General features: G+C 42.2%; 2 protein-coding genes across 4 annotated transcripts; one reads left to right on the top strand and one right to left on the bottom strand.

Moving 5' to 3' along the window:
• Positions 1 to 614: 614 nt before the first annotated feature.
• Positions 615 to 15,963, bottom strand: LOC131737953 (gamma-tubulin complex component 5-like). Of its 3 annotated transcripts, XM_059030359.1 has the most exons (24): positions 15,945 to 15,963; positions 14,909 to 15,408; positions 14,321 to 14,374; positions 13,862 to 13,970; positions 13,404 to 13,500; positions 12,839 to 12,918; positions 11,823 to 11,958; positions 11,583 to 11,700; positions 10,568 to 10,657; positions 9,299 to 9,392; positions 8,513 to 8,759; positions 7,648 to 7,850; positions 7,139 to 7,254; positions 6,763 to 7,034; positions 6,127 to 6,325; positions 5,720 to 5,908; positions 5,427 to 5,609; positions 4,483 to 4,567; positions 4,268 to 4,388; positions 3,960 to 4,111; positions 3,185 to 3,310; positions 2,245 to 2,333; positions 1,340 to 1,440; positions 615 to 1,069 (listed from the first exon to the last, which is right to left on the bottom strand). In XM_059030359.1, exons 2-24 carry the CDS (start codon positions 15,040 to 15,042, stop codon positions 1,023 to 1,025), a joined length of 3,042 nt encoding a protein of 1,013 aa, XP_058886342.1. In that variant the 5' UTR covers positions 15,043 to 15,408; positions 15,945 to 15,963; the 3' UTR covers positions 615 to 1,022. The 3 variants fall into 3 exon arrangements, with proteins under 3 accessions (XP_058886342.1, XP_058886341.1, XP_058886343.1); XM_059030358.1 differs by lacking the exon at positions 15,945 to 15,963 and having other exon boundaries at positions 14,909 to 15,425; XM_059030360.1 differs by lacking the exons at positions 615 to 1,069; positions 1,340 to 1,440; positions 15,945 to 15,963 and adding an exon at positions 1,797 to 1,889 and having other exon boundaries at positions 14,909 to 15,426.
• A 3,104-nt stretch (positions 15,964 to 19,067) lies between these two features.
• Positions 19,068 to 27,633, top strand: LOC117405202 (carbohydrate sulfotransferase 7-like). Its single transcript, XM_059030356.1, has 2 exons — positions 19,068 to 20,596; positions 25,278 to 27,633. Exon 1 carries the CDS (start codon positions 19,328 to 19,330, stop codon positions 20,549 to 20,551), a length of 1,224 nt encoding a protein of 407 aa, XP_058886339.1. The 5' UTR covers positions 19,068 to 19,327; the 3' UTR covers positions 20,552 to 20,596; positions 25,278 to 27,633.
• Positions 27,634 to 27,955: the final 322 nt, after the last annotated feature.

Here is a 27,955-nt window from a genome sequence, read left to right as displayed (position 1 = left end):
GCATCACGCTTCACATGTGCTTACAATGCGGTATAATCTAAAACAGTGTTATTTGCTCTCTCATTCGATTCGAATATAACAGCAAAATAGTTTGCAAAATGAGATTTATTAAAAGGGTTATTCATGCTGTAGAGTTGTGAGGTTTGTTGGTATGCTCCAGGTCCCACGATTGCTTTGGAAGGCTCAACAAATGGAGTAGTTTGCTTAAGACTCAACAATAGATAACTTATACCCAATAGTTACTTTGATAACGATAAGCACCCATGCACTGTACCAGCCTGGTTTCATGTACAGGTCCTGATGCAGTGTCCAGGCAGTGTAGAGACAGCATTTCTAATGTAGTGCTCTGAATTCACACACAATGCAAGTACCAAACACAGTACTTTCACAGCTCTTTCTGTGACAGGCAGTGTGAGGAAGTGTGCTTTGCAGCTGAGGTTACAGCAAGTGAGGATTTCAGACACACTTTCAAAATAAATGCAGTAACTGAACACGTCAGCAAGATATTTTCTGTAACAAGAGCAACATGTATTGTGCTGTGATGTTTTTATATATTTATATCAGCTCACTAAACAATGGGTTTCAGCAAAAGTACAACACAACATACAACAAAAAACTGTTGTGAAAACAAAGCACAAACGTTTATTTACATCACTGTCTCATTTGAATAACCCTGTTTCATTACTGCCTTCAGCGTCCCCAGACAGAGATGAGGAAGGGGCTTGAGGCGTTCCATTCACAAGCAGCCCTTCTCTTGCACTGTTACAGCAAATGCTTTTTTATTATACTGGAGCCAGTTCGTTTTCATCTTCATGTGGCTCCGACTCTGATTCTGCACGAATGAAAAACAAACGCTTGTTGTTTTTCTCGGATTCCCATCAGTTCTGATCCAAAGACCAGCTGGATCTGGTAATGAGCACTGCAACTGGAAATGGGCACTGCAACTGGAAATGGGCACTGCAACTGGAAATGCTGTGACGTGAATTGAAGTGAATGGTTCAGAGGTCCACTGTAGCTCTTCTTCAGCACTGCTCAAACCCTGCCATCAGTGACAGGGCTAAGGACTCCACTGGAAAACACAACAGAAAAGAATCCTGGGTCTTCGAAGGTTAAAGTAACACAATTCACATGTGAGCTACGATCTGTAAACCGGATCCCCCCAACCACCAAAGTTTAGGCTTTTAATGAAATAGTCCACGGTTAATGATCATTGTATCTTATACACAAGACCAGCTTTAAAATATTTTACACTATACAACTTAGTGTGTGTTTAACTGCTATGGCCCTCTAATTTGACATAGTAAAGAAAACAGCCACATGCAGTATGAAATTCACTCACAGTGTGGGAAGGATCCTCTGCAGACAGCTTTGTTGAGTATCGTCACAAGGAACATGTGACAGTTTTTGAAATCAGACTCCATCTTGTCAATGGACTCAATCCTAGAAACACAGGGACAACTAGAACTGTAATGCAAACTGATTCTGAAAACTGCTGTTACACAGCTTGTGCAACACAAACTGAGGAAGCACATGCAGAGTTATTCAGCAGCTCTTCTTTTCTGGGCTTTGTAGTATTCTCTATGAACTACTTCAACACTGCAGAGTAAAGCTGTGGGAAACTGTGGGATAAAGACACTGACGTGATTGAATTAGTTATCATGGGGCAGTCCTTCTGTAAAATCATAGATTAATTTACAGAAGGAGATTTTTTTATATATAAAATCAGGGGTGTAAATAAGACTCCCATTGTACAGCAGTTTGATCCATTCCTGGTTTTACTATAAAGTTTAATAAGACACATATGTTACCTATAAACTGTGGCTAATCAAGCTTGCAGTACAACCTGGAATGGATGAAACTGCTATGCAACAGGAGTCGTATTTCCATCCCTGAAAATAAATAAAGAAATCTGCTTTTAAATATTGAAAAATCTAACAAATACAGTATATACAATCAAAACCTTGTTTTCATGCAGTGTAAACCCCAAGAACCCCAGTTACCATTTTCCCTTGTATGTCCAATTTGCTAGAGTTAGTTGCAGTAGCCCTGCACCAGACTGTACACTCCAACCAGCCGGCTTCTACAAGCCTCTCCTTCCCTCCCAAAGGACTCTGTCCACTGCACTGACACACACACACACAGACAGACAGAGGTGATGGTTTAACCTAAAGACATCGAATCCACGAACCCCAGCCACCTAGCCCGCAATAAACATGCTGCCGTCACGTTAATCTGTTTGCTTACTTCCAGGCTCCGAAGCCAGCCTGCCATCGTCCCGAGAACATCAACACGAGATTCAGGACCTTCATGATTGCTTCCTTCACAAAGCTCACCTGCAATCAAAAGACATTTACTATCTTCAGATGTACTGTTTTTAAACACATTCAGGGGTCTATTCAATTGATCCAAATGGTGACAGTTCTATATAACGCTGTTGTGTAATTCATTAAAAACAGGACAATAATCCCTGGCGTTTTACATGTTTACACGCATTCTTAGAGGTTTGCTTTTCATCATCATGGTATACAAAGGTCCCTTTCTTATCAGAATCCAGTTCTCTGTGCTGTGAGATCCCAGTTCCATTGGAAGCTTTAACCATTGCATTGTCTAAACAGTGGCATTATTTCAGGTGCTATTTAGATCAGTGAATGCCCACACTTCTGGGGAAACTCTCCATCGTGACCAAGCGATTCAAACTGAAAGGCAAAGACAGAGGCTGGAATTCATATAGAGCCTGTGATAAGGAAGGCGTTTCTCTTTCAATGATAAAGGAATGGCAGGGATTGCTGTTTGCAACTGAGGAGACAGCGGTCATGAATGGTTGAGAGGTATCTGTAATGGATTTGAATGGGTTTAGTTGCATTAAGATGCAGGGCTGTTCCCTGCCTACCTCTCTGAGGAGACAGCGGTCATGAATGGTTGAGAGGTATCTGTAATGGATTTGAATGGGTTTAGTTGCATTAAGATGCAGGGCTGTTCCCTGCCTACCTCTCTGAGGAGACAGCGGTCATGAATGGTTGACAGGTATCTGTAATGGATTTGAATGGGTTTAGTTGCATTAAGATGCAGGGCTGTTCCCTGCCTACCTCTCTGAGGAGACAGCGGTCATGAATGGTTGAGAGGTATCTGTAATGGATTTGAATGGGTTTAGTTGCATTAAGATGCAGGGCTGTTCCCTGCCTACCTTCTCTCTGAGGAGACAGCGGTCATGAATGGTTGACAGGTATCTGTAATGGATTTTGATCAGCTGGTCCAGATCTTTCGCTTCTTCCACTTGATGCTGAAACTCCAGGCCTGTGCTGTGCAAAATCTGAGTAAGAAAAACGTCTCGTCTCAGTACTAAATAAGCAACAAAGAACAAGCACTTCAAATGATGCAATATATACAGTAGTGTTTCAATAACAAATTGAATTAACAAAAATGATATTCTAAACCCTTTCCTGTCTTTAACTTGACAATGTTTCAAAACACTTTGCATGAACAGAAGCCCCTGCTGTGCTGAACGGTCTGAGCTGCATGAAGTGTAGCTTTATCTTTGCTGCATTCCGGGACGTCCATATCGCACTTATTGATTTGGTTACCCCACATATTGTGTGTTTTTTTAAAATTATAATTATTCAAATATAAAATAGATAAATCAACTAGGGAACTTTTACTCGGGAACGTTTGCAGGGGAAAGATCATTTTCACTGCCATCCTTAGGAAAGATTTGTTTTTTGTTTTCTCCTTGCAAACGCTGAGAAGTGTATTCATGACCCGTGACGTGCGATTACACATTTCAAAATGTTTATGTTCAGAAATATAACTGCGATACAGACAACATGGGACACAGCAAAGTTATCAGAAAGCGTTTAAACGTTGCAGGCTGCTCTGTAACAGCTGAATCCAGTTTGAAAAGCCTAACCCAGCTCACACTGGGGAGCCCTGCACCAGGCAGCAGTGTGGGAGGGAGCTCTCACCCTGGTCATGATGTAGTTGTGCAGACTGTTGACGAAATGCATGAGTTTCACCCGGAGCAGGCACATCCTGTGGATCTGTTGCTTGATAGGTTCTTTAGCAGCCTCTTGATCAAACAAAACCCCTTCCGACTTTTTGGTGGCAAAATTTAGTTCTAATGATGAAACAAAATATCATGCATAAAAAAGAAAATTCAGTTTGTTACAAAAGAGAGAAACACAGGCTCAAATAAATCAGCAGGATGCTAAAATACTTACCAAAAGAGAGAAGCACAGGCTCAAATAAATCAGCAGGATGCTAAAATACTCACCATGGAATCGCAGCGTGTCAAGACTGTACTTTGCCCATTTTATTTGCAGCAGGAGGAGAAACACCTGGTTGTATATCTTCTGGCACTCTGAGCTGATCACTATGTCTACAGGCCAAGGGACCTAGAGAGACAATAAAGGACAGAATGAGGGTGAAAGCACAGCTGTGGTGTTTCCCACACAGTGACTGATGAAATAAAGGAATACACAGAAATACCTTGTAACTCAGTGTAAGGCCGTCCAGATTGTTCACTGGTAGTTTCTTTTTAGCAGGGTCAACAGCTTCCAAAAATATAGACAACCTACACGTAATGGGGAGCAGGGTGGGGGAATCAACAAGTCAATAAGTAACCCAAACAATGTGTGCGCTACAGCGCTTTTACAAACAAACCACGCTACAATACAGGCTTAAACAATAGCAAATAAATCACTTACCTAAATTAAAAACAAACAAAAATCCTGAACGACCACTAGAGGTCAGTATGACCCAGCCCACTGCACAATAGTGACTGGTACAGAGACCTCACTGTTTATTCAGGGTACGAGACTCGCATGGTATTGTTGTTTAAATCATACCAGGCTTTACTAAGAAATGATTTGGACAGAACTACACCCACAGCAGTGGGCTAAGCTTTTTGGCCACTTCATAAGGTCAAGGGTTTGGTTATATTTTTTATATTAAAAAGTAGAGATTAAATGACTGAGAGCAAAGGGCAGTTTTGACTTTAGTTCCTCTATTACTACAGTATCAGTTTTGCAGTGTTGCAGATTATGTCAGCAGCCATCACATGCACAACACGCTGGTCTTGTGGCACAAATGTTTCCACAGGCACAGTTCTGAAGAGTGTGGCTTTTCCTCAGGCATGTCCGATTAAACTTAAAGGCTCACACTGCTATGAAGTAGACGAGTTGTACTACAGTCTCTGATTAACTCTTCTTTAAAATTTCACATTAAAGTCACAAACCTGAGAAACAAACAACTTCAGGGGTGCTTTAGAGACCCTGAAATATTAGTTTTGTTAGAGTGGAGGAAATGCTTTTAAAATATGTCCCACTGCGAGTTTTGCTCAGTGTGGTGCTATTCCTGTGTGAATCCCTAAAAAACACAAAGTAGTTAAAAGCCACAGTCTTTCAATGGGAGGGGGGGCAGACTTGCAGTACCTGGTGCTGTCCTCTGGGTAGCGCTGTCCCACAGCCTCCTGCAGCTGGACATTGAGGAATGATAGCTGCTGCCAGCTCTCCTTCTCCAGCACCTTGTTGAAGATAGCTGTGTAGAAGTCATACATGGTGTCTCCAGCCTCCAGAAGGAAATAGTTCCTCATCGCTTGCAGGTACTCCACAAGTCTGAAGAAGAAACAGAAAGCTTTTATCATATCAAATCCCAGTCTAAAATAATAAGCAACTTATTTCAATACATTAAATACAGAGCAGCGACACTCTTTCGCCAGTCCTACCTGTAATCTTTCTTCAGTGTCTGCATGAGGTTGCCGCAGCATTGGAAATACCTCTTCTCAATGTGGGGGTACAGGCATGACCTCAGAGTGAGTTCAAAGGTCTGACAGGTCACAGATTCGGAGGAGCGGTCTACGATGACATCACCCCCCGAGAACTTCTCGTGGAAATCATTCTGCTCCAAGTACAACCTAGACAGACATGGACCACGGAACGATTAAAGAGTGCAACACTGACAGTGGAAGAAAAGCTTCAAACTTCATGTTTCAGAGATCCGTGTGTGTGCAAAGATAACATATAAAAGGGCAGTCCCCCGCCACCAGTGACCACCAGTGTATGCAAAGCTGTAAAGCCTGAAAGACGTGCAGGCACCTCCACTAAGATGAACTCATTCATTCATGACTTGTACCTGGCAAAGTTAATAGCCAGCAGTGGGTCGTGAACTTCATCAATCTCCAAGTGTCGCGCCACTATGGACTGCATTTTGATCAGGCTCTGCTTGGTCGCTTGCTGCTCCGTCACAGTATCTGCTGGTGACTCCTCCCCAAATCGCAGCCGTGACTGCACTGACTCCAGAAACAGAGCGTAGAGACTCTTCCTCTCCGCATCTGCAACACAGAACACCACCCCCCACGCACACAGAATCACTCTTTTTGTGAACTGCACCAGCCTGGGATGCTCTGCCTCAGCTGATGGGATCTATTTAATAACAGAATACTGTCAAGCTAAAATCAACAATCCTGCTGTTCTTCGTGGGATGGTTTTCACTTTATTTATAGTGTTTTAGTGCTATTGTTGATCAACAAATCCCCCTTGGTGGTAAACACCTGCTGGTATTACCACAGTGTGTCCGCATCACTATCCGCCAATGAACGGACCATTGAGGGATACAATGACAAGACTGGAGCTTCCTGCTGAACTTTAACATTGGGGTTCACTCACTCAGATCAGGACTGGCTATGTTACTGTAGGAAACTAGTCCCATGATCTGTGAAACCAGCCAATATAAGAGCATTACTTTATAAAATCTGATTTTTTTGTTTACCCCGAGCTGAGTTTTTCTGCGGGTTGCTGTCGTTTCTCTCCAGGTTCTTGAGAAGCTGCATGGACTTGCCAGCCATGATGATCTGCTTGAGCACGGGTTTCAGGAAGGACACCATGGTGTGCTGTTTGCTGGCAGCAGCAGCCTGATCGCTGGCAGAGCTGCCGCTGGCTGTGTCACTCAGCTTCTCCTCGTTCTCCACCATCTCCGACACGCTGTACAGGGTGTAGGTGGCGTACCAGAAATCTCTGTGATTCACCGGCACATCCTTGTTCCTGCAATGGAAACTCCATTACATTACCTAACTGCTAGTACTGCAAACAAACAGAGCCAGATCGACAATTCCCACTGAAAGCTGTGCTGGCTAATCTCTTCCTACCTTTGAATGATGAATTCTTTTGCTGGATCAAACAGATTGCCGTGAACTATCCACTCATCCACAATCTCTAGGTATGGCCTAACTGTTTCCACCCACAATGAAAAAAGCAGGGACACCTTTGGAACACAAGAAAATGTATTTAAAAGACCAGTCTGGTACTGCTTCAGATTCAAGGAACCTCTCAGTTTTTATGCCTTATTAGGTTTTTGGTTTGCTTTTCCTGGGTCATTTCACCTCAGCAGTATTACTGGCTGAAAGCATGTCCATCAACAGGGGAAAAAGCTGGCTGGTTATTGAAAGGAAAGAAGCCAGTGAAGAGGTGAAATGACCCAGGATGTATAAGGGTCTAAAAGCATGGCTTGCAAACAGGGATTACTTTAACCTACAGCAGAACCAGACGTATGAAACTATTTGGTCAGCTCCAATTACTTATTATTAAAAGAACAATCCTTTAAAAGGGTGTGAAAGTAAAAGCCCTTCATGAAAAGCTGCAAGGCTGTGCTGATTACCGCTTGCTCGGATGCCTCCCCCAGGCTGTCATATTCAATGATGGCCTTGTAGAGAGTATTCAGCAGATGGGAGGCTCGCACTACGTTCGCAGTGTCAGGTGGCACCTCCGCTACTCCTGTGCAGAACACTTTGTGCAGCACCTTGATCTGGGCCAGGTGTGGAGCCAGCCTGTCCAGAACTGCCGTGAGGGTGACACTTTCATCTGCACGGGGGCAAAGGAAAGCACTAGTTTATCAATGTAAAAAAAAAACAATCCAGCAAGCACGTTGTTACACAAACAGAAAAGAAAAAGCAGCATGTTGAGTGACAGCTATACAATAAATAACGCGTCCACTGAAAACCCTCCAGTGTCCTGAAGCCCTTTAATATTGTGATTTAGAATCTATGAAGAAAAAATAACCTGTAATAACCCTAACAATATAAACACTGAGTTCAACTGCTTGATCATTAACAACTAAAAGCGAACACAACAGTTGTGCACATTTTCTCCACCATGCACCATGCTTGGTCTCTCCTTTCAATAACCAATCAGCTGTTTCTCCTATTGACGGACATGCTTTCAGCCAGTAACGTGATTTGACCTAGAAGACACTGCTAGGATGAAATGAACAAGGAAGTAAAGCAGAAACAGGCTTCCTGGAAGGCACAGCTTGCAAACAGAGCTTTCTTTAACCTAGAGTAGTACCAGGTATTATGTTTTAAAATGAAATGCATGTTCGCTATAACACGTAGCTCATTAAAAACTGCACACTTGAGACATGTGTAGCTAATGGAACTGCAAAATGGGTAAGATCTTTGATAAGCTACAATTACTTCAGCAGGAGCACCAGTATGCCAAAACGGAGTGATATACAGAACAGATACCTTTAATAACGATGCATCTTTCAATATTGGTGAGCTCCTCTTTAAAAGTGATGAAGTACTTGTAGAGCGCCCACACGAACGCCTGGTAGGTTCTGAAAGGAGGCTCGGAGCCTCTCTTAGCTGTGCTGCTGGACCCTGGGGGGAGGTGTTCTGTGCTGTACCCCGTAACTTCATCAATGAACTTCTGAAGCCTAAAGACAGCCTGTCCGTATGCAGCTATGTGCTCCAGGACTGATCTCAAACAATTCTGCAAGAAAGAAACAGGCTGCTGAACACATCAGATCTCGTTTTTTGTGGGGGATAACGCACAAAGAGTAAAGAGGTCCCAGAACACTACACTGGGGTTTTATTGAAGTGATGATTGTGCTTGGAATGGAATTAAACACCTCTCATCCTCTGGAATGGCTGTGCTAATTAAAAAATAAAAAATAAAAACACATTTATCTTGCAACAACCCTGAGTCAGAATGGGTTAGATTTAGCATGTAATCTGCAATAAGTACTTGCATAAGAAATAAAAAGTAAAAAGAAGAGGGGGATATTTTCCTACAGTGGTTCATTTCTGTGTATCATTTTAAGTGATGCCACAGTAGCTGCAAAGTGTGCCTCAGATCTGGAAACTCCTTACATTTCCAATTGGGATGCGTTCTCATGCTGACTTCCTGATTGCTCCGACGAATCTTTTCATTAAGATTTAAAAATAGTGATACTTTGGGTTAATCTTTGACAAACAGTAAGCCACTGTATAAGCACACACCAAAACATTTCAGCTTTTCTGCCAACTTACACTGGTCAAGTGAGTCACCACAACGTCATTCCTCACAGTAATCTTCCCGTCCAGCACCTGGAAGATGAAGAGCTTCTTCACTCCGGACATCAACCTGGAACAAAAGAGCAGCATATTCCATACAGTCCCTGATCCATCTCAGAATCCACACACCTGAGAGCAGCATATTCCATACCCTGTCCCTGATCCATCCCAGAATCCACACACCTGAGAGCAGCATATTCCATACCCTGTCCCTGATCCATCCCAGAATCGACACACCTGAGAGCAGCATATTCCATACCCTGTCCCTGATCCATCCCAGAATCCACACACCTGAGAGCAGCATATTCCATACCCTGTCCCTGATCCATCCCAGAATCCACACACCTGAGAGCAGCATATTCCATACCCTGTCCCTGATCCATCCCAGAATCGACACACCTGAGAGCAGCATATGCCATACCCTGTCCCTGATCCATCCCAGAATCCACACACCTGAGAGCAGCATATTCCATACCCTGTCCCTGATCCATCCCAGAATCCACACACCTGAGAGCAGCATATTCCATACCCTGTCCCTGATCCATCCCAGAATCCACACAACTGAGAGCAGCATATTGCATACCCTGTCCCTGATCCATCCCAGAATCCACACACCTGAGAGCAGCATATTCCATACCCTGTCCCTGATCCATCCCAGAATCCACACAACTGAGAGCAGCATATTGCATACCCTGTCCCTGATCCATCCCAGAATCCACACACCTGAAAGCAGCATATTGCATACCCTGTCCCTGGTCCATCCCAGAATCCACACAACTGTATGTTTCAAGTGAACAACAGCCCCTTAATGATAGACATCTCTAATCAAAGTAAATTTTGATAGACACTTAATCCTACAGGTTGTATTTATCAAATCACACACTTCAGTCACATATCTAGAGACAAATACATAAGCATCATTTGGTGCAGCAATCTCTGTCAGCTCACACAGGCAAAGGAGTGGTTCTCTGTTACATGTACATGTACATATACCCCCCAGTTTGAGAACCACTGGTCTAAAGTATGGGATGCTAAAATACAATCAAATCAATATACTATTTATACATTTGTTTCAAATTATCAAAAATGTTTTTTAAAACATTTTGAAAATAAAAGGCGCTGTTTAATTACAGTGTCATTACCAAGGTTTAGATCAAACCTGCATTAAACTGGAATTTGAAATGTCATTATTTATGTATTTATTTTTTGGCAAACTCAAATCTCACAGAATCCTTATTAACTTACCACAGAGTTTCTCGTATCACTTGGGTTTCGGTGACACAGATTTTCTCATCAGGAGTGTACAAAGGATCAGTGTTGTATAAGTGCTGTTCCCTGTGAAGGAGATAAGGACATGACAGATTGCACTGTATCCAGTTCTGCACCGTGTATAAAGAAGCATGGCTCGGATTAACAGGAGTAAAAGCCAGGGGATGTCTAATGGGGTTTATTAACATTCGACTTCTCTACAATGAAAGGAAACTACTGTAGAATGCCAATCTGCCATTTAAAAAGATTAAACAGGGATAAGATGTTTTGTCCTCCTCTTCCAAAATATACTAATCCCACAGAAGACAGATAACACTGGGCTCCTACGAAGCAGGACACAGAGCATTCTTTAGAAAGCAGTAGTCTTCAGAGCTGCAACATCAGCAAACAGACATAAGAATGTACTGAAATTCAGCAGAGATGGAAATAAGACTCCTATTGCATAGAGGTTTCTCCCATTCCAGGTTTTACTACGAGCTTGATTAGCCGCAGTGTATAGGTAACAGCTCAGTGCATCTTATTAGACTCATAGTAAAGCCAGGAATGGATCAAACTGCAATGCAATGGGAACTGCTGTATTTGCCTTTACCTTTTCGGTGCCAGTGTGAAACAAAACATCCAACTTTTGACTGTTGTATTAAACTTTTTTTTTTTTTTTTTTTCTTTTAAACTTTGGTACAGTGAAAAAAAAACTGTGATTTCAGAAGGGATGTTATGCAAGCTTCTCTTTGGTTTCAGACACAACAATGTCAAACCCGGGCCGTTTCCCAGTGTGATTTCTAAAATGGGATTGCTACATTTCAAAGGGTTATGTTTCTTACTGTCATTAATGTTTAATGAAAACAAAAGGTGCACAAGCGTCTCTTTGTGAACTGGACTGTTTTCTGTAGGGTGCCTTTCCTGTAAAAAGGTTTGGTGGGTCTCTTGAGCACCAGCACCAGCTTTAGAATTAGAGCCTATTGGATAGAAAGAGAGCAGAGCTGTTTCTTACCAGACATTCACCAGGTTAGAGTGGAGATGCAGGCTGTGACTGAAACGAGGTGCTTTGGCTGCCCAGTACTGCGTGACCACATGCTGCCCTAGCCACGCACGGGCCTCTGGCTCGCCGACTGCAAAGAAACCACCAGCGCCACTTAGGATACAAGAGACAACAGGAGGCCACAAACGGGTCGGTGGCGGGCAGACATCACAAATATCTATATTAAGACCAGGATGGAGGTAAACTGCCAACCTTTCCACATGCTCTGCACTGTCTTCTTGCTCTGATCTTGGTCATCAAGGGGAGTTCTGTCCACCTGTATTCCAGAATCCTCTCTGCTCAGAGGCTGCTGACTGTCCCCCTCCTCGCTCTCCTCTTCTGACCACTCCTGAGACAGAACCAGGTTTTACACTCACAACGCCGACACAAGATGCAACATTGCTCACAATCAACTGGTATTACTCTGCAATCCGCTACTTTACTTTCTCTGCTGTATTTTAAAGTGGTAATATCAAATTAAATAATGCCATAAATCTTACCTTTTGCACAATTTCATTCACACAGATGTCATGCATGCAGTTTTAAAAGAAGCGCGTCATAGCAAACACATACAGCAGTACATTTTAGATGCTATATAAAGCAGGCTCGCAGTTTGCATGCATTACACATACAGCAGTACATTTTAGATGCTATATAAAGCAGGCTCGCAGTTTGCATGCATTACACATACAGCAGTACATTTTAGATGCTATATAAAGGAGGCTCGCAGTTTGCATGCATTACACATACAGCAGTACATTTTAGATGCTATATAAAGCAGGCTCGCAGTTTGCATGCATTACACATACAGCAGTACATTTTAAATGCTATATAAAGCAGGTTCGCAGTTTGCATGCATTACACATACAGCAGTACATTTTAGATGCTATATAAAGGAGGCTCGCAGTTTGCATGCATTACTTTCAGGTAGTCTGTCTCACTTCCTTGGTCATTTCACTGGTGCAGGGTCTTTGATGTCAATGCATGTCTGTCATTAGGGGAAGCAGCTGGTGGTTTAAATGCAAGAGCTGAAGGGCTGAGACAGTTTCACTTTCTCGGTGAAATGCCCTAATAAGAGTACCTGGAAGTAAAACATGCTAACTGGGTTTTTTCTGAAACAGTATGGTACCAAATACCTTTTTTCAATGTATGTTTGCTATTTTAAAACTGCCATGAGAGCTCTGGATAGTAAATGGAAGCACTGGTTTACTGAACCCCACGCGACTTACTGGAGTGTCTGGATAAGGACCCATGTCAATTTCTTCTCCTTCCATCAGATATTTTCCCCAATCAAAGTCATCTTTTTTTTCTTCATATTGGAAAAAGAAAGACAATAAATAATTGCGAGGCTCAGAAATCAGAAAGCAATAGAAATATTGTCAATATTGGGCTGAAGAATAAGATACAGTGTGGCCTTTTAAACCAAGCCTCGGGACGCACAAGATCCTGGCTCTGCATCCCAGTTCAGTGACTGATTTAGCATTTTGCTTTGCTGTGACGACAGAAAAACAGCATCAACATGAAACTGGCACAGCTTAACAGTTTCCTACCAGAATCTCATACAGTGGTTTCTTTACAACCTGTGCATTCCTTTTCTTGTCTTGATCCTGATCTCAATCACTCTAACCCTGCACCCTGAGGGGAGCCCTCTGTGTCACATTGAGACTGTGGGAGAGTCACCTACAGTATGCCGTCTTTAACAGAGAACACATTTATACCTCTGGGATACACTCAACACGCTGATTTTTAAGGTTGCTGGAACTGTTTTAGACAAGATGTATTCTTGGCATTTACCTGCTTCCTTCAGTCTTGGCCGTTCTGTAAAATTTGTGTTGGATGGAGAATCAGACAGAAACAGCAGGACTGCAAGTATGCTGTAATGCATCTCTGTCTGCAAAAAAAGGAAAAAAGAAAATGTGACGAACAAAAGTCTTTCAGATCATTGTCACTACCTGGCCTCTCTTTTTTTTCACCTCACAGATATAATCTGTCACGGGTTGACAGAAGCAGGACAAGACTCAAGCTGCTGTGAAGGTCCCTTTATAGGGACAACAGTAGCTTTACTTGGAAGCATGCCTGAGGAACGACAGGGTGAGTTATTTAATAAATTACACAGAAAGTCAAGAGCTAAAAAAAAAAAAAAAAAACATTTCCTGCTATCAGTGTAAGAATCCAAAAAACGAGAATGTGTACGTGAGTAACACAAGTCTGATCTCTCTCTCTACTTCTATGCATGAGATTGAAAGTGTTACCTTTGTCCCCTCCGTGTTCGGAAGAGGTGCGTTCAGAAATGCCTCCGTTAGCCTTTTCCAGCTCTCAGCTTTGACCAGATCTGAGTGAACCAGGAGCTTCTCATGAACTCTAATAATAATAATAATAATAATAATTATTATTTATTTATTATAGCGCCTCACACCAGTGTCTCAAGGCGCTGTACAAAACAATCAATAACAATTTATTTAAAAAAAATTCTACAAATACATAAATAAATAAAATACAAGAAAATAGGTAAATATAACAATAAAATCAATCATAACAGTACAATATATTGCAAAGACAGAGCTTCAGTGAAGCAGTTACTGACAGCAAACAGCATGTATACGACCCTCTCTTATACAGCAAGTCTTTTTGTGATGCGGTTCATTCAGATTTCAGATATATTTACTGATTCATTACATTCCATAACAAACAGCTGTCCTGGAGCATCTCACCCGTTGATTGTGCGCTGCACTTTATGGCCATTGACATCAAGGAACTGATGAAATCTACAAAACAAAACCAAACCTTCAATCTGAAGAGCCTGTGTTTGGTAAAACGGCAAACAATGAATACTACCCCTGACATGATGTTACTGTACATACATAAAATCAGCTTCTCGCTGAGTTTTGCCGATGCTAACTAACACTAAGCCCCTGGTGACAAGCTGCTTGCAGCAGTAGGGTGTTATAAACGCTACCTTCACACTATGCTGCATGTCGGGATGTGAAACAGACATTTAAAAAAAGTAAATAAACAACCCCCACTGTCCAAAAACAAATTGTGATTACATCTGCATAACACTACAGAGTTCGTGTTTTCAATATGCAAAATGCATGCACGACCTGGCTACCCACATCATGTATACAGAACACGCATCGCCGCAGTCATTATTCCACTCAACTGTGCAATACAGATCATGTGTTCTGCTGCGGTAGAAATACAGTGAATGCTCGTAAGAATTACTTCCTAAAATGAATACCTGTCCACACTGTTATTAAAAGCCCACGCTTCCCCGTGACAGGTTGCGGCGGTTGTCTTACCTGAAGTTGGACCAGGCAAACTTCATTGCCATCTGGAAGTTCGCATCTTCCTCGTCCTGTACCGCACTGACACACTGTATTAGTCCCTTAATGTCCTCTTCCAAATCCCTTTCCAGTTTAGTCCAGTGGGTCATTGTCCCCGGTTTTCAAGACAGCCGATTTTTATGTATACAGGATTTATATAAAACTCAAGCCAGTTGCGTTGTGTCAACAACGGTGAGAAGCCGGGTTAATATTATCCAGCACCTGGGGGTAAGTCAAAATCAAATACTGACAGATGCGCAATGCGCGTCCTTAGCCGATAAACAGACGCAACTATACAGTTCAAAGCGGTATAATTATCCAGTAGATGAAAGTGTTATTTAGCTATGAATGTGTGCTTCCCTCCGTTCAATCAAACGTACTTGTTCTGCTGCCGCCATCACTCTGTGCAGAACAACTGAACATACCGCCTCCGTCTGCATCTTTGGCTGGCCAACCAGTTTCTTGCCCTGGGAAACCTGCAACCGTCCGGAAACAGCTGATATTGTATTTTGACCACAATGATATTTTTAAAAAAAAAATAGTAATTATAATAGAGAAAGGGTTTTTTTGCATTACTTGAGGAGAGTGAACAGGTAGTTTGGTGACAGGGGATTCACAACAGTCAATGTAAAAAACTAAACTCCAAAAAGATGTTTGGCGTTTGTTGTTACTTATTTAACATGTAACTAATTTACTTGTTGTATTAACTTATAGTTCTAAGTATGTACGACATACAGTGTATTTATATTTGCCGTGCTAGTTGATGTGTAAATATGTATTAAATGCTGTATCCAATTCACAGATATGTCCGACTCAGGATGTCTTTACACCATCAATGATTTAAAGATATTATCAAGTGACACCATATGCATTTCTAATTTCAAAGGTTCAATCCTCCTCATTTTGAAATGTGTTTATGTATGTTGTCAGACCGCACACAACAGCAATATGAAGCAGTGTGTATAGAGCTCATTGACCGCGGCACTTTCTCTTGTTTGAATGCTGCACTTACCTGTCAAGCTGATCAATGGGAGACCTCTATTCCCGTTATCAAGCCTGTGGCCTCTCTCAACCCGTCAAAACCAAGATAGTGAACCCTGGAGGCCTGGGTCCAGCCTGCAGTCTCCACCTGGACCTGTAGGGGTGCAGTGAGCCAATGCACGGCTACCTGTGCATTCCCACTTCCCAGCCCAGATACGCAACTCAACAGGAGCAGGACTAAAAGCAAACTCTTTACTAGGCTTGCTCACGCATGCCTAAACAACTTCCGCTAAGAAAGCAGTTTACTTTTTCATTGTGGGGGTGGGCCCACTGCATTGAATCTACACTAGATGGCAGTCTAGTAGAAGCACACTTCATTGAATCTACACTAGATGGCAGTCTAGTAGAAGCACACTTCATTGAATCTACACTAGATGGCAGTCTAGTAGAAGCACTTCATTGAATCTACACTAGATGACAGTCTAGTAGAAGCACACTTCATTGAATCTACACTAGATGCAGTCTAGTAGAAGCACACTTCATTGAATCTACACTAGATGACAGTCTAGTAGAAGCACTGCATTGAATCTACACTAGATGACAGTCTAGTAGAAGCACACTTCATTGAATCTACACTAGATGACAGTCTAGTAGAAACACTGCATTGAATCTACACTAGATGACAGTCTAGTAGAAGCACTGCATTGAATCTACACTAGATGGCAGTCTAGTAGAAGCACTGCATTGAATCTACACTAGATGGCAGTCTAGTAGAAACACACTTCATTGAATCTACACTAGATGACAGTCTAGTAGAAGCACACTTCATTGAATCTACACTAGATGGCAGTCTAGTAGAAGCACTGCATTGAATCTACACTAGATGACAGTCCAGTAGAAGCACTGCATTGAATCTACACTAGATGGCAGTCTAGTAGAAGCACACTTCATTGAATCTACACTAGATGGCAGTCTAGTAGAAGCACTGCATTGACTCTACACCAGATGGCAGTCTAGTAGAAGCACTGCATTGACTCTATACCAGATGCAGTCTAGTAGAAGCACATTGCATTGAATCTACATTAGATGCAGTCTAGTAGAAGCACTGCATTGAATCTACACTAGATGACAGTCTAGTAGAAGCACTGCATTGAATCTACACTAGATGGCAGTCTAGTAGAAGCACACTTCATTGAATCTACACTAGATGGCAGTCTAGTAGAAGCACTGCATTGAATCTACACTAGATGACAGTCTAGTAGAAGCACTGCATTGAATCTACACTAGATGGCAGTCTAGTAGAAGCACTGCATTGAATCTACACTAGATGGCAGTCTAGTAGAAACACACTTCATTGAATCTACACTAGATGACAGTCTAGTAGAAGCACACTTCATTGAATCTACACTAGATGGCAGTCTAGTAGAAGCACTGCATTGAATCTACACTAGATGACAGTCCAGTAGAAGCACTGCATTGAATCTACACTAGATGGCAGTCTAGTAGAAGCACACTTCATTGAATCTACACTAGATGGCAGTCTAGTAGAAGCACACTTCATTGAATCTACACTAGATGGCAGTCTAGTAGAAGCACTGCATTGACTCTACACTAGATGACAGTCTAGTAGAAACACACTTCATTGAATCTACACTAGATGGCAGTCTAGTAGAAGCACACTTCATTGAATCTACACTAGATGGCAGTCTAGTAGAAGCACTGCATTGACTCTACACCAGATGACAGTCTAGTAGAAGCACTGCATTGACTCTACACCAGATGCAGTCTAGTAGAAGCACATTGCATTGAATCTACATTAGATGCAGTCTAGTAGAAGCACTGCATTGAATCTACACTAGATGACAGTCTAGTAGAAGCACTGCATTGAATCTACACTAGATGGCAGTCTAGTAGAAGCACTGCACTGAATCTACACTAGATGGCAGTCTAGTAGAGGTAAATACATTCTTATTTGGCAGTTACACAAACACGTGATGTGCACAGTCCATCTGTTGTACAGGCAGCAGTCCTAGTATATGGGTTAAACCCCAGAGCAGAAACATAGACGGTTCTTTCCATCTGGACATTTTACTCAATACATTTAATAGGACACAAAAAATAGAAAGGACAAAGATTAAAAAAAACAAAACAAAAACAAAAAAAAAAAAAAGCTGCATTAACACTCTAAATGTATGCATGAGAAGATAAACAGGAACAAGATCAAAATCAGGCCTGGAGAGCCACAGCGGCTCTATACTGAGCATTAGTAGATTTGAATCCAGTATAATCTATCCTATTCCTCATTTCACACTACTGTACTGTATTATCTTAGACGCTGAGGAGTGTAGATTTGATACAGTATAATCTAACCTACAGTATAATCTCAGAAGTAACTTCATTGTTAATACCATACTGCTGGTTATTTTGTTGCATTGTACTGGAATACAGTTTTACTGATTCGCTTCACTACCTGTAGATCATGACTGGGGACAAAGGAGGGCAGATCAATCTGTGGTGGATGAGGCACTGGCATTCATTACAATGCATCTACTGTCTTACAAACAAAAGCACCGTTTATTACAATAATGCAAATACACACCACAGGCTTTCTGAATTACACAGTGCCATTCAGTGGACCTGACTCACAGCATCAAACAGAGAACACAAGTACATCTTCAAAGAGGGATACCATCATTTCAACGGTATCAGTACTCAAACAATGATGTATCTGCTTGTTTTATACACTGTACAGTGGGTGTTGATAGATGGCAGAATGGGCCTAAATGAAAATGCAAAGCAAACAATCCTATAAACCGGTTTTCAAACAGAATTGTTTTGGACACACACATGGGTTGAACTTTATTAGTTGCACATTGCACAGCCTAAGAATCTGCAGACAAAATACAACTTCACTGTAGAACCTACTGTCCGCGAAAAGCAGCCTTCTCATTCTTCTCATTGGTGTTTTCTAGGAGCATGTTTCAGGAAAGTGCTTGTTCCTTTATACAAAATAGTTTAATATATTGATTTTAGATTCTACATGGGTCATAACATAAAACGGTATTACACAACATTTATACTCTTCTGTTTACAAACCGTAACAGCTACCTTTTTGGTGGTTGTTGTTCTGGGTGCAATACTTTGTTTCCATTTCTTCCGCTGTCAAATCAACGAACCCACCTTCATACTGAATGGAAATCGTGATTATATTGTGGGTGTGCTTGTAATATGCCCATGTGAACTGCGCACCGTCGCCACTCGGCTCTTAGTTTGAAATGACGTGGGCGTGTTTAAGACACTGACGCCGAGTTTGTTGTTAAACGCTGTAAAAGTTTGCTGTAAGAGGCTGTCTCCGTTCAGACAGGACGCTACTAAGTCATTAATGCGCGCGTCCACCCTTCTCCAGCAAAGGAAATGAAGACGAGACTGCAGAGAAAGTACTTGATTTTAATAATAGGGTACTCAGTGATGCTCCTGTTCATCCCCTACATGCTGGATTACGGTAAAACGGACCCCCGCTTTAAATCTGGACTGCAGAAGCAGAGGTGCCCAGATTTGGAGAACTCTATGGGGATGTGGAATATAGAAGAGAAAGCCAGCAACGAAACCGATGTGGCGGAGGAATACGGCAACAGAGGCAAGACGAAAACGTTCATTTATTTGCATGCTACCTGGAGGACAGGCTCCTCTTTTCTAGGGGAATTATTCAACCAGCATCCCGATGTGTTTTATTTGTACGAGCCGATGTGGCACATGTGGCAGACCCTGTACCCCGGGGACGCGGAGAGCCTGCAAGGGGCACTGCGCGACATGCTCGGCTCGCTTTTCCGATGCGACTTCTCCGTCTTAAAACTGTACATGGCGAGTCCGAACCTCACCACTGCGAGCATATTCGGCTGGAAAAAAAATAAGGTGATCTGTTCGGAGCCTCTGTGCTCCGCTTACAAAAAGGACGAAATTGGGTTGATAAACGAGGCGGTTTGCCAGAAGTGTCCAGCGATGGACATCAAGTCTCTGGAACGAGAGTGCAAAAAGTACCCCGTCATCGTCATCAAAGACGTGCGCGTTCTGGACCTCGGGGTTCTGGTGCCCCTGATGCAGAACCCCTCTCTGAACCTGCAGGTCATTCAGCTGTTCAGGGATCCCCGGGCAGTCCACAACTCAAGGCTCAAATCGAAACAGGCGCTGGTGCGAGAGAGCATCCAGGTGCTGAGGAGCAAGCAGCGCGCGAAGCGGCTCGTAGTGCCCAACAGGTCGCAGCGCGCTGACAGTTACGTGTCCAGCGCCATGGAGGTGATTTGCGAAAGCTGGCTTAAAGACCTTCTGTTCATCAGGAGTGCACCCCAATGGGTGACGCGGAATTACATTCGCCTCCGCTACGAGGACCTCGTATTGCAACCCGTTAAGCAATTGCAGAGTCTGTTCCGCTTCTCCAACCTCACCCTCTTGCCAGCCATTGGAGACTTTGTGCTGAATATGACCCAGGGTGATAAATACTCTTCGGATAAACCCTTTCTGATATCTTCACGGGATGCTAAAGAGGCCATACACGCTTGGAGGGAGCGGTTGAGTGTGGAGCAGATCCGTCAGGTGGAGGCTTATTGCAGCGAGGTCATGAGCCTGTTAGCGTATCACTAAATAAACACGGAGACAACGTAAACACTTCAAAGAAACAAAAGCAAGGTAAACAAACACGTGTTGTTTTTAAAGCTCATACGTGTGCTTCCCAAACATGCAGCATACATACATGCATACCTACATATACGGGTAGATAGGTATTAGGATATGCAACAGATTCTTTATCAACACTTTAGTGTTTATTTTAATTGTTTGATAATATAGCCAACTTTAGACGCACAAAACATAAACACAATTAAGATTATAGGGTAACGTATAGGCCTATAGCCTATATTCTATGATGTGTTTATAGTATGTTGCCATTTTTTTAAAACACATATTATTTCTTAGACAGTTGCAGTGTACATACCCATACATTGCCTTAAAAAAAAAAGTTTCACACTTGGAAAAAAAAAGGACCTTGCCAGGGGAATATTTTCTGATAGGCGTCTGTGTTTATTCACTTTAGACATTAAAACACTCACATCACGAATATTAAATTATACTGTGGTAGAAAAATACTGTATATATGCAGTCCTGCGCTATGTGGAATTGTAGGGACTTTATGTATGACATGTCTTAAATAAATACATTCTACCGTCTGCACATTCCTCAGTGCTCCACTGGTTATTATTATTATTATTATTATTATTATTATTATTATTATTATTATTATGTTTTCAGTGTGCGTTATAGTCTAACCATATTCTGATTCCTAACTTGCAGTTAGTGGATGTGTGTGTGTGTGTGTTATATATGCTGCAGCTTGCTGTGGCTCTCCACAGTTTGTGAGAATGTGGGACAAGCAGAAGGAAACTGTTTAGAAGTATGTTTAGTCTAAGTATATGGCAAGACTGCAAGTTTCCGTTGTCGTCACTAAACAGAGTAGATACCAATTCAAGGATGAGTGAATGACGCGTCTTACAATACCATCTATCCTCGAGCCTCCCTTTCCACGCCCGCTATGTCTGCCACAGGTCAAAAACGTGCTTCCTGTATCGCGCAACCAGTCACTAACCCAGACATTACCAAGCCATTTGAAATGTTGCAACTTCTGCAATATGTAGCGCAAATCAAAGGTAATGTGTTCATTTTTCTTTCTTTTGAACTTCTCTTGTAGTTATAATATTTTGTTTACCTGAAAAGGTTTTATACATGCAGTTTGCCCAATATTTCCATGCCCAGAATATAACAGGGTTCCAGTGTATAGCCTCCTCTTACTGCAGACAGTACCAAGAGCATGAGTTAACAGAGAGCAGCCGGAATGCTGCAAGGAGGGAGGGGGAGGAGGGCTGCCTCACTGCACGCTCCTACAAGGGGTGAAAAACACTTGCAAATCCATTAAGAGAGCACGTGTTGCACCCCTGATTTAAATGATGCATTATCACATAACAGACATGGATAATCGAGGCATCTCCCCCCTTTGCCACCACGTTTCTGGTTACTCTTTATAAGAACGTGGTGTAGCATTCCTCACATACCTTCACGAAGGTTACATTGCACTCGGTGCACAGTCATTCATAAGCACTGTTGAAAACCAGCATCATTTAAAGTTGTCATAATGTATTGTCATGTGTTACTGCTGTATAATGCTGCAGACATCATGCTGTTTAATTGAGCTCAAGAATTACAGTCCACGTGTTTTGTAAAATGTTTCCAGTTTGAAGAGCAATAAAGCAGATTGCGGACTATATGGGTTAACCACAGCACCTCGTGTGCATGGAGGATTGCAGGTATTAAAGCAAAGCAGCTTCATTTCAAGTAATTCATATGGATGGCCAGAGCCAACAGAATGATGCTCGAATAAGGTCCATACATTATATTATCCCAGGGAAGCGCCTCCTGCCACACACACACACGCGCGCACACACACACACACACACAAACAAACACAAGCAGTGTGGAGTAGTGGTTAGGGCTCTAGACTCTTGACCGGAAAGTAAAAATAATGTGATATCTTGTAACAATTGTAAGTCGCCCTGGATAAGGGCGTCTGCTAAGAAATAAATAATAATAATATAGGTAATATGAATATACCACCTACTTACTGAATTGTTAAAAGCATACATTTGAATCATATCCCCATATACAGAGACACAGAACTGGGATTTCCACTTCATCCTTATTACACTGTGATCAAATCCTTTATTTTAAGCTTTTCGTTATATAAAAAAAAAAATGTTCTCACTTCTGTTTTATAATATTGGTTCTTTGAATACAGTTTGTCTGGAGAGGAGGGAACACAATATATACAGTTAACAACGTTTTTGTTTTTTTTGGGCCCTAAATGAGTATGTACTTTGTGTTATACCTGACTTGAAACACACTGTCATGCCATACAATACAATAGAAAAGAACTCTAAAGCGCCCATGCTTCCAGCTAACACTGCAGGACTGTGGTATGGATGAATGACTGGGTGAAAAGCAACTGCGAAAAAAACCCCATGGAAACCAGCCTTGACACTTCTCATTTAAATGAAGAAATGTTCACCCTCTTCAAATAACAATACACAGTATGGCACCCTTTGGATTAACAGTGATCGAGGTAGTCACAGGTTCACACACAACAAGAGGGTCATCACACCTAATTATGAGAGAGTCACTGTCTGGCCCAGGGGTCATTCCTTACAATAGTGAGCAAGCTCTGCCAGACAATGCTAAATTGAGGTTTTATTTTATTGTGTTATTATTTATTTATTCATTTATTTCTAGGGCTGTGTAACAGGAATTGAGCCTGAAGCTGACACAATAAAAGTAGTATGTGCCGCAGTGTGACGTGTAAGTTGACTTACTGGTGATTTAGGTTCAGGGCGGGTTGTTCTTCCCCCAAGCAGGTAAGGCAGAGAGGATGCACACCGTGGTGTTTTATAAGTATGGACCTGTAAGAAGGAAACAGTGAAATGCCTGGTACAAGGGGAGAGAAAGGGGATGGAATCAATACAAATGAATAATGACATTCCATGCATTTTAACCCTTGGAGGCCTCGATACAGACCACGAGACAAGTGAAGAGAGTCCACATCACAAAACCCTCCCAACAGTCTGGCACGACTGGCAGTCTCTACAGGCTGCCAGGGGAGTGTGAGGGGTTCCCAGGTCAGGATGAGAGGCACATGCAGGGTAAACACCATGCAGCCAACTGAAAGCCTACCAGGCCATCCTCATCCCCAGACACTGACGCTGGCTCTTGGAGACTCCCTCAGTTCAGGTTTACCTTGGAGTCATTTGCAGGTCTGTGAGGGGAAGCTCTCCTGGTGGTTTCACAAGCACCAGTAAATAAATACGTACATACAAATGAGGAACCTATTTATATTCCGAGGGCAAATAAAGTGCAGTATGTATATGTACTATAGGCATAATACATTATAGTTAAACTTTAGTATGAATAATTCACACTGTGTGCTTTTTAGTGCTTTTAAGTGAGTTGAATTGGTTTATTGTAGTGTGCATTGCAGGGCACAAGGTTTTCCTTATATTAGAACAGTTTACTCATGAAGTGAGTGTACAGGCAAACCACTTCAGTCTAGCTGTTTTGGTTTTCAACTACTGAATTTCCACATTACAGGCATAAGTCACATCAGTGTCCTTAACACAGGATTGAGAATGTAGTGACTAAGGATGGAACCCAAGTCTCCAGGTTCACAGTCCACAAACCTGTCCTCCAGGTCAAAGGAGCCAGGCTGCGTTCGCAGAGCAGACAGACTTACTGCAGAGAGTTCATTAGATTGTGAGTCTGCCAGTCGCTCTCATGAATGCTGAGGCTGTGCCAGCTGCTGAGCAGCAGATGGGATTCACCCTGAATCCCTGTGTGCTTTCAATCACAGTGCTCTGTCACCTTGCAAGTCGCTGCCGAGGTCAGGCAAGGCAGAGGAATGAGATTTGCAGGAGATAAAGAGGGAGATGCCAGCAGGCTCCCCTGTAACACAACACACAAGCCTGGCAGACCTGTGTGCACATTCACATTGTGTTGATGATGCAGAGGGGAAGCCACCCTGCAAGGGTTAGGACCTGCATACTGCTGATAGACTCTTTCTACTTCAGGGTTCAGTTCACTCCATTAACACCGATAATGGTACAGAACTACTGTATTAAGCAATAATTGAGCTGGGATAAGTAAGCGCTGAGCTTTGTGTTATTGCAGCAGTGTTTCAGGTCCTCTTCTTGGGGATTTCTACAGTAGAAGTTCAGTGTTCCAATATTGTGTAACAGCAGCACAGTGCTTTTTCTACTTGCTCTCCAGCCCCATACCGAAACACAGCTTGTTTAAAGTGCTAGCTTGCTTCACTGTCTTTAATGAAACAACACGATTGGTTGCTAAGAGATTTGTGGAGGCCTGATGCTTCTCATTCCCGGGGTGGCTGTAATTAACTTATGACAACCCATGCGTGAAGGCACTCAAATATCACCGTTATGAAATGGTATGAATCGGGATATTGTTTTTATGTTGCTTTTCTGACTGGATGTAGTTGGCAGCGAGGCTTTCAAACTGAGCACCTGTTTAGGAAGCCAGGCAGAGAAATAGAAAGCAAGGTTTTAAAAGGGAGCCTTAGATACCATATACCTTTCAGCACTCGAAAGCTGTCACCCCCTCCCCCATTTTGTGCAGGCTTAAGATAAGACTGTTCTGGTAGCAGAAGTCTAAGCCCATTATTAGTACCTAGAGTACAGTAAAAACATAAATGGCATGCCAGTATTGTACACATACTATACGATTTCATGAACTGTACTTCTTCGTTTTGCTTTTCCAGGAAACGACCATTCAAAAGAACAAAGTGCACAAGCTACTGTACATCATCACTGATTCACCCTGACAAGAGGTAGACAGAGGAGAAGAGCAAGTACAGGACAGCTGGAGATTGCTCTACTGCCCTACTGCCCTGCACAACAGCCTGCGGAAAGGAACTTTCAAATCAAACATTATGTGCGGTTTTCAGAGTCCGTTTAGCAAAGGGTTGGCAAATCCAGTCCTGGAGGGGGCAACCTACCACAGGTTTAATATAGCTGGGCCAGGTATATTTAAAATGATTAGAGACAGTACATGGCTAGAGGAGTAACTGGTTCAATTTAAACACTTAAGGACCTGAAGACCTGCCCTGGAATAAGAAAGACTGCCTCCCTCTCCCTCTCCCTCTCCCTCTCCCTCTCCCTCTCCCTCTCCCTCTCCCTGTTTACAGTAACACGACTGCATGCAGCATTTTGACAAGGGAGTGTTTAATCTTTTGTAATCCGTTCTCTAGCCCTGAAGAGAGGGGGAGGGAAGGTGATAAGAATCACAGTACCTGGGGCACAGCTTTATTCCATGTAGGTGTTTTTTTGTTTTTGTCTATTTTTTTTCTGGCCAGCACAAGCAAAGCAAAGTTTTAAGCAGAAAAGGGCCAACCCTGTTTATTTATGTTTTAAACTTGCTAAATGTAAAGTAAATTGACACTGTCGTTGCAGGAAAGCAGTTAGCACAGAGCAATGAAACCTTACGGCAGAGTGACACACCAAACATTGGACAGCAAGATACTGAACTAGGAGCACCACCGCCACAGCTTACAATGGCCCTATATTCTGTAGCTGTTATTATTAGAACAGCTGAATAGAAGCACTGTTTGTCTCGGATCATATTAAAAGCAGTAGCAAGGCAGCATTTGCACACGGGACAGCTCTGAAGGGGCAGAACTGAAAAGAGGACAAGCCGTAACAAATTCAAATGTGAAGCAATACAAAAAAATATTCATGTGCTCTACTAAAATGCTATTTACTTCCACAAAAAGAATGATCCTATTATTGAAACTAAGCTATTAGTCTGTTGTACTGTATGTAGTATAACACGAAGAGTCTTATTTCAAAATAAGAGTTGATTTTAATGTTTTATCCACGAGTAGGAAAGAGTATAGAACTAGGGCCAGACTGCTTGTGCTTTCAGAATCAGCTTTGAAAAAGAGGCAAACTGACATATCAAGCTGTAATTTACATTAGCTGCCCCCCCCAATTAAAGAGTAACACTGTAACAGCAACATGCAGCAAGGGCTTGTGTATACACATGATGTTACACAATGGTATACCTGACATGCAAGGGATCTTGGGCAGTATATCAAAGCTGTTCCTGTTGCAGGTCAGGTTAAATGAAGTTGGCCAGACTGCTAACCTGACAGACTCTGTTAGATAATATGCGCTCTGTTGGTACTTTTCCATCCTTTACAGACCATCCCAGATCAATTTCCCAAAGTAAAGGCACAGCAAAGTGTAATAAAGCACAGTGAAAGCATGGTAAAGCACAGGCAAGCATTGTAAATTCCAGAGAGGCATATTAATAAACATGGCAAAAACATATATAACGATGAGGAAAAGCATGGCAAAACTGGAATAATACCATGGCAAACTTTTCCAAGGCATTCTGGAGAGCAGACTCTGGAATTCCACACCCTAAGAGCTAGTTGTAAGGGACAGTCACATATTCCTTCAGAACAACTGAAACTCCTTGCACTCAGCTTATCAAACAAGGACCTTTCTGCCTCTCTGTGGGATTACCCTTTTGACAGTTGTTTCTAATGTTTTGGTTGAACCGGTACAGAATCCTGACATGTTTTGTTATGTTTCAAGAGAGGAGCATGTATTGATGACTGCTGAGTATTACACTGAAATGTAGGTTTTAAGTGTTCTCACTTTTCTAGAACCTGAAATTGTGTGCAAATGCAGATTTTGTAGCATTAAGAAAATGGAACAAGCTACTTTTTCAGAAGGTAGGTTTTTCCAGTTATGATAACACAGATTTCTTAAGAACCTAAACCATGTGAATGATTCCATTGCAGCACAGAACCCCACCTATACAAAGTAGAGCTTAACCTCGATTTTTTTCTGGACATGTTTTAATGTACAATATATTTTTTCTAAGTAACTGTAAACAGCACACTGTCATGTATGGACATTATTTATTTAGATAAACCCTAAATGTACAATTTTTGTGGAGCATGCAACCTTTATCCTTTCCCAAAGACCTATTGCACATGAAAGGGAGAATGAGAGACAGCCACGTCAGGTACCATGTATGCATGTCAGAGAAGGATAGAGCCTCCAAAGGGCAAAACCTCTTATCAATAAAAGCAACACCATCATGCAGCTCCTGTTTCTACGTGTCTGATGTTATCTTGGGTGCCCAGAACGTCTTTGTGCAAGATTACTGCTGGAGGAAGCAGTGTGCATAGGCCTACAGTGCATGATTAATGCCACAAGCGTCACTCAGCAAATCACTTACTGTGCAACTTTTGGGGACAAGTCATTTGACATCCTTGAGTTAACCTCTCTATCACCTAAAAGTGCTTCGAAAAAAGGTCAGTGTCATTCAGCCGTTTAAAGTGTTATTGTAACAATAACGTAGGAGCAGACTATCTGTGATCACAGCCTCTCTACAAACAGCATTAGAGGTTTCCATTCTGTGAAA

The sequence above is a fragment of the Acipenser ruthenus genome, chromosome 9 (assembly GCF_902713425.1).
Source record: "Acipenser ruthenus chromosome 9, fAciRut3.2 maternal haplotype, whole genome shotgun sequence".
Lineage (NCBI taxonomy): Eukaryota > Metazoa > Chordata > Actinopteri > Acipenseriformes > Acipenseridae > Acipenser > Acipenser ruthenus.
The sequence above is the reverse complement of the archived record's forward strand: the minus strand, read 5'-3'. Positions and strand labels throughout refer to the sequence as shown.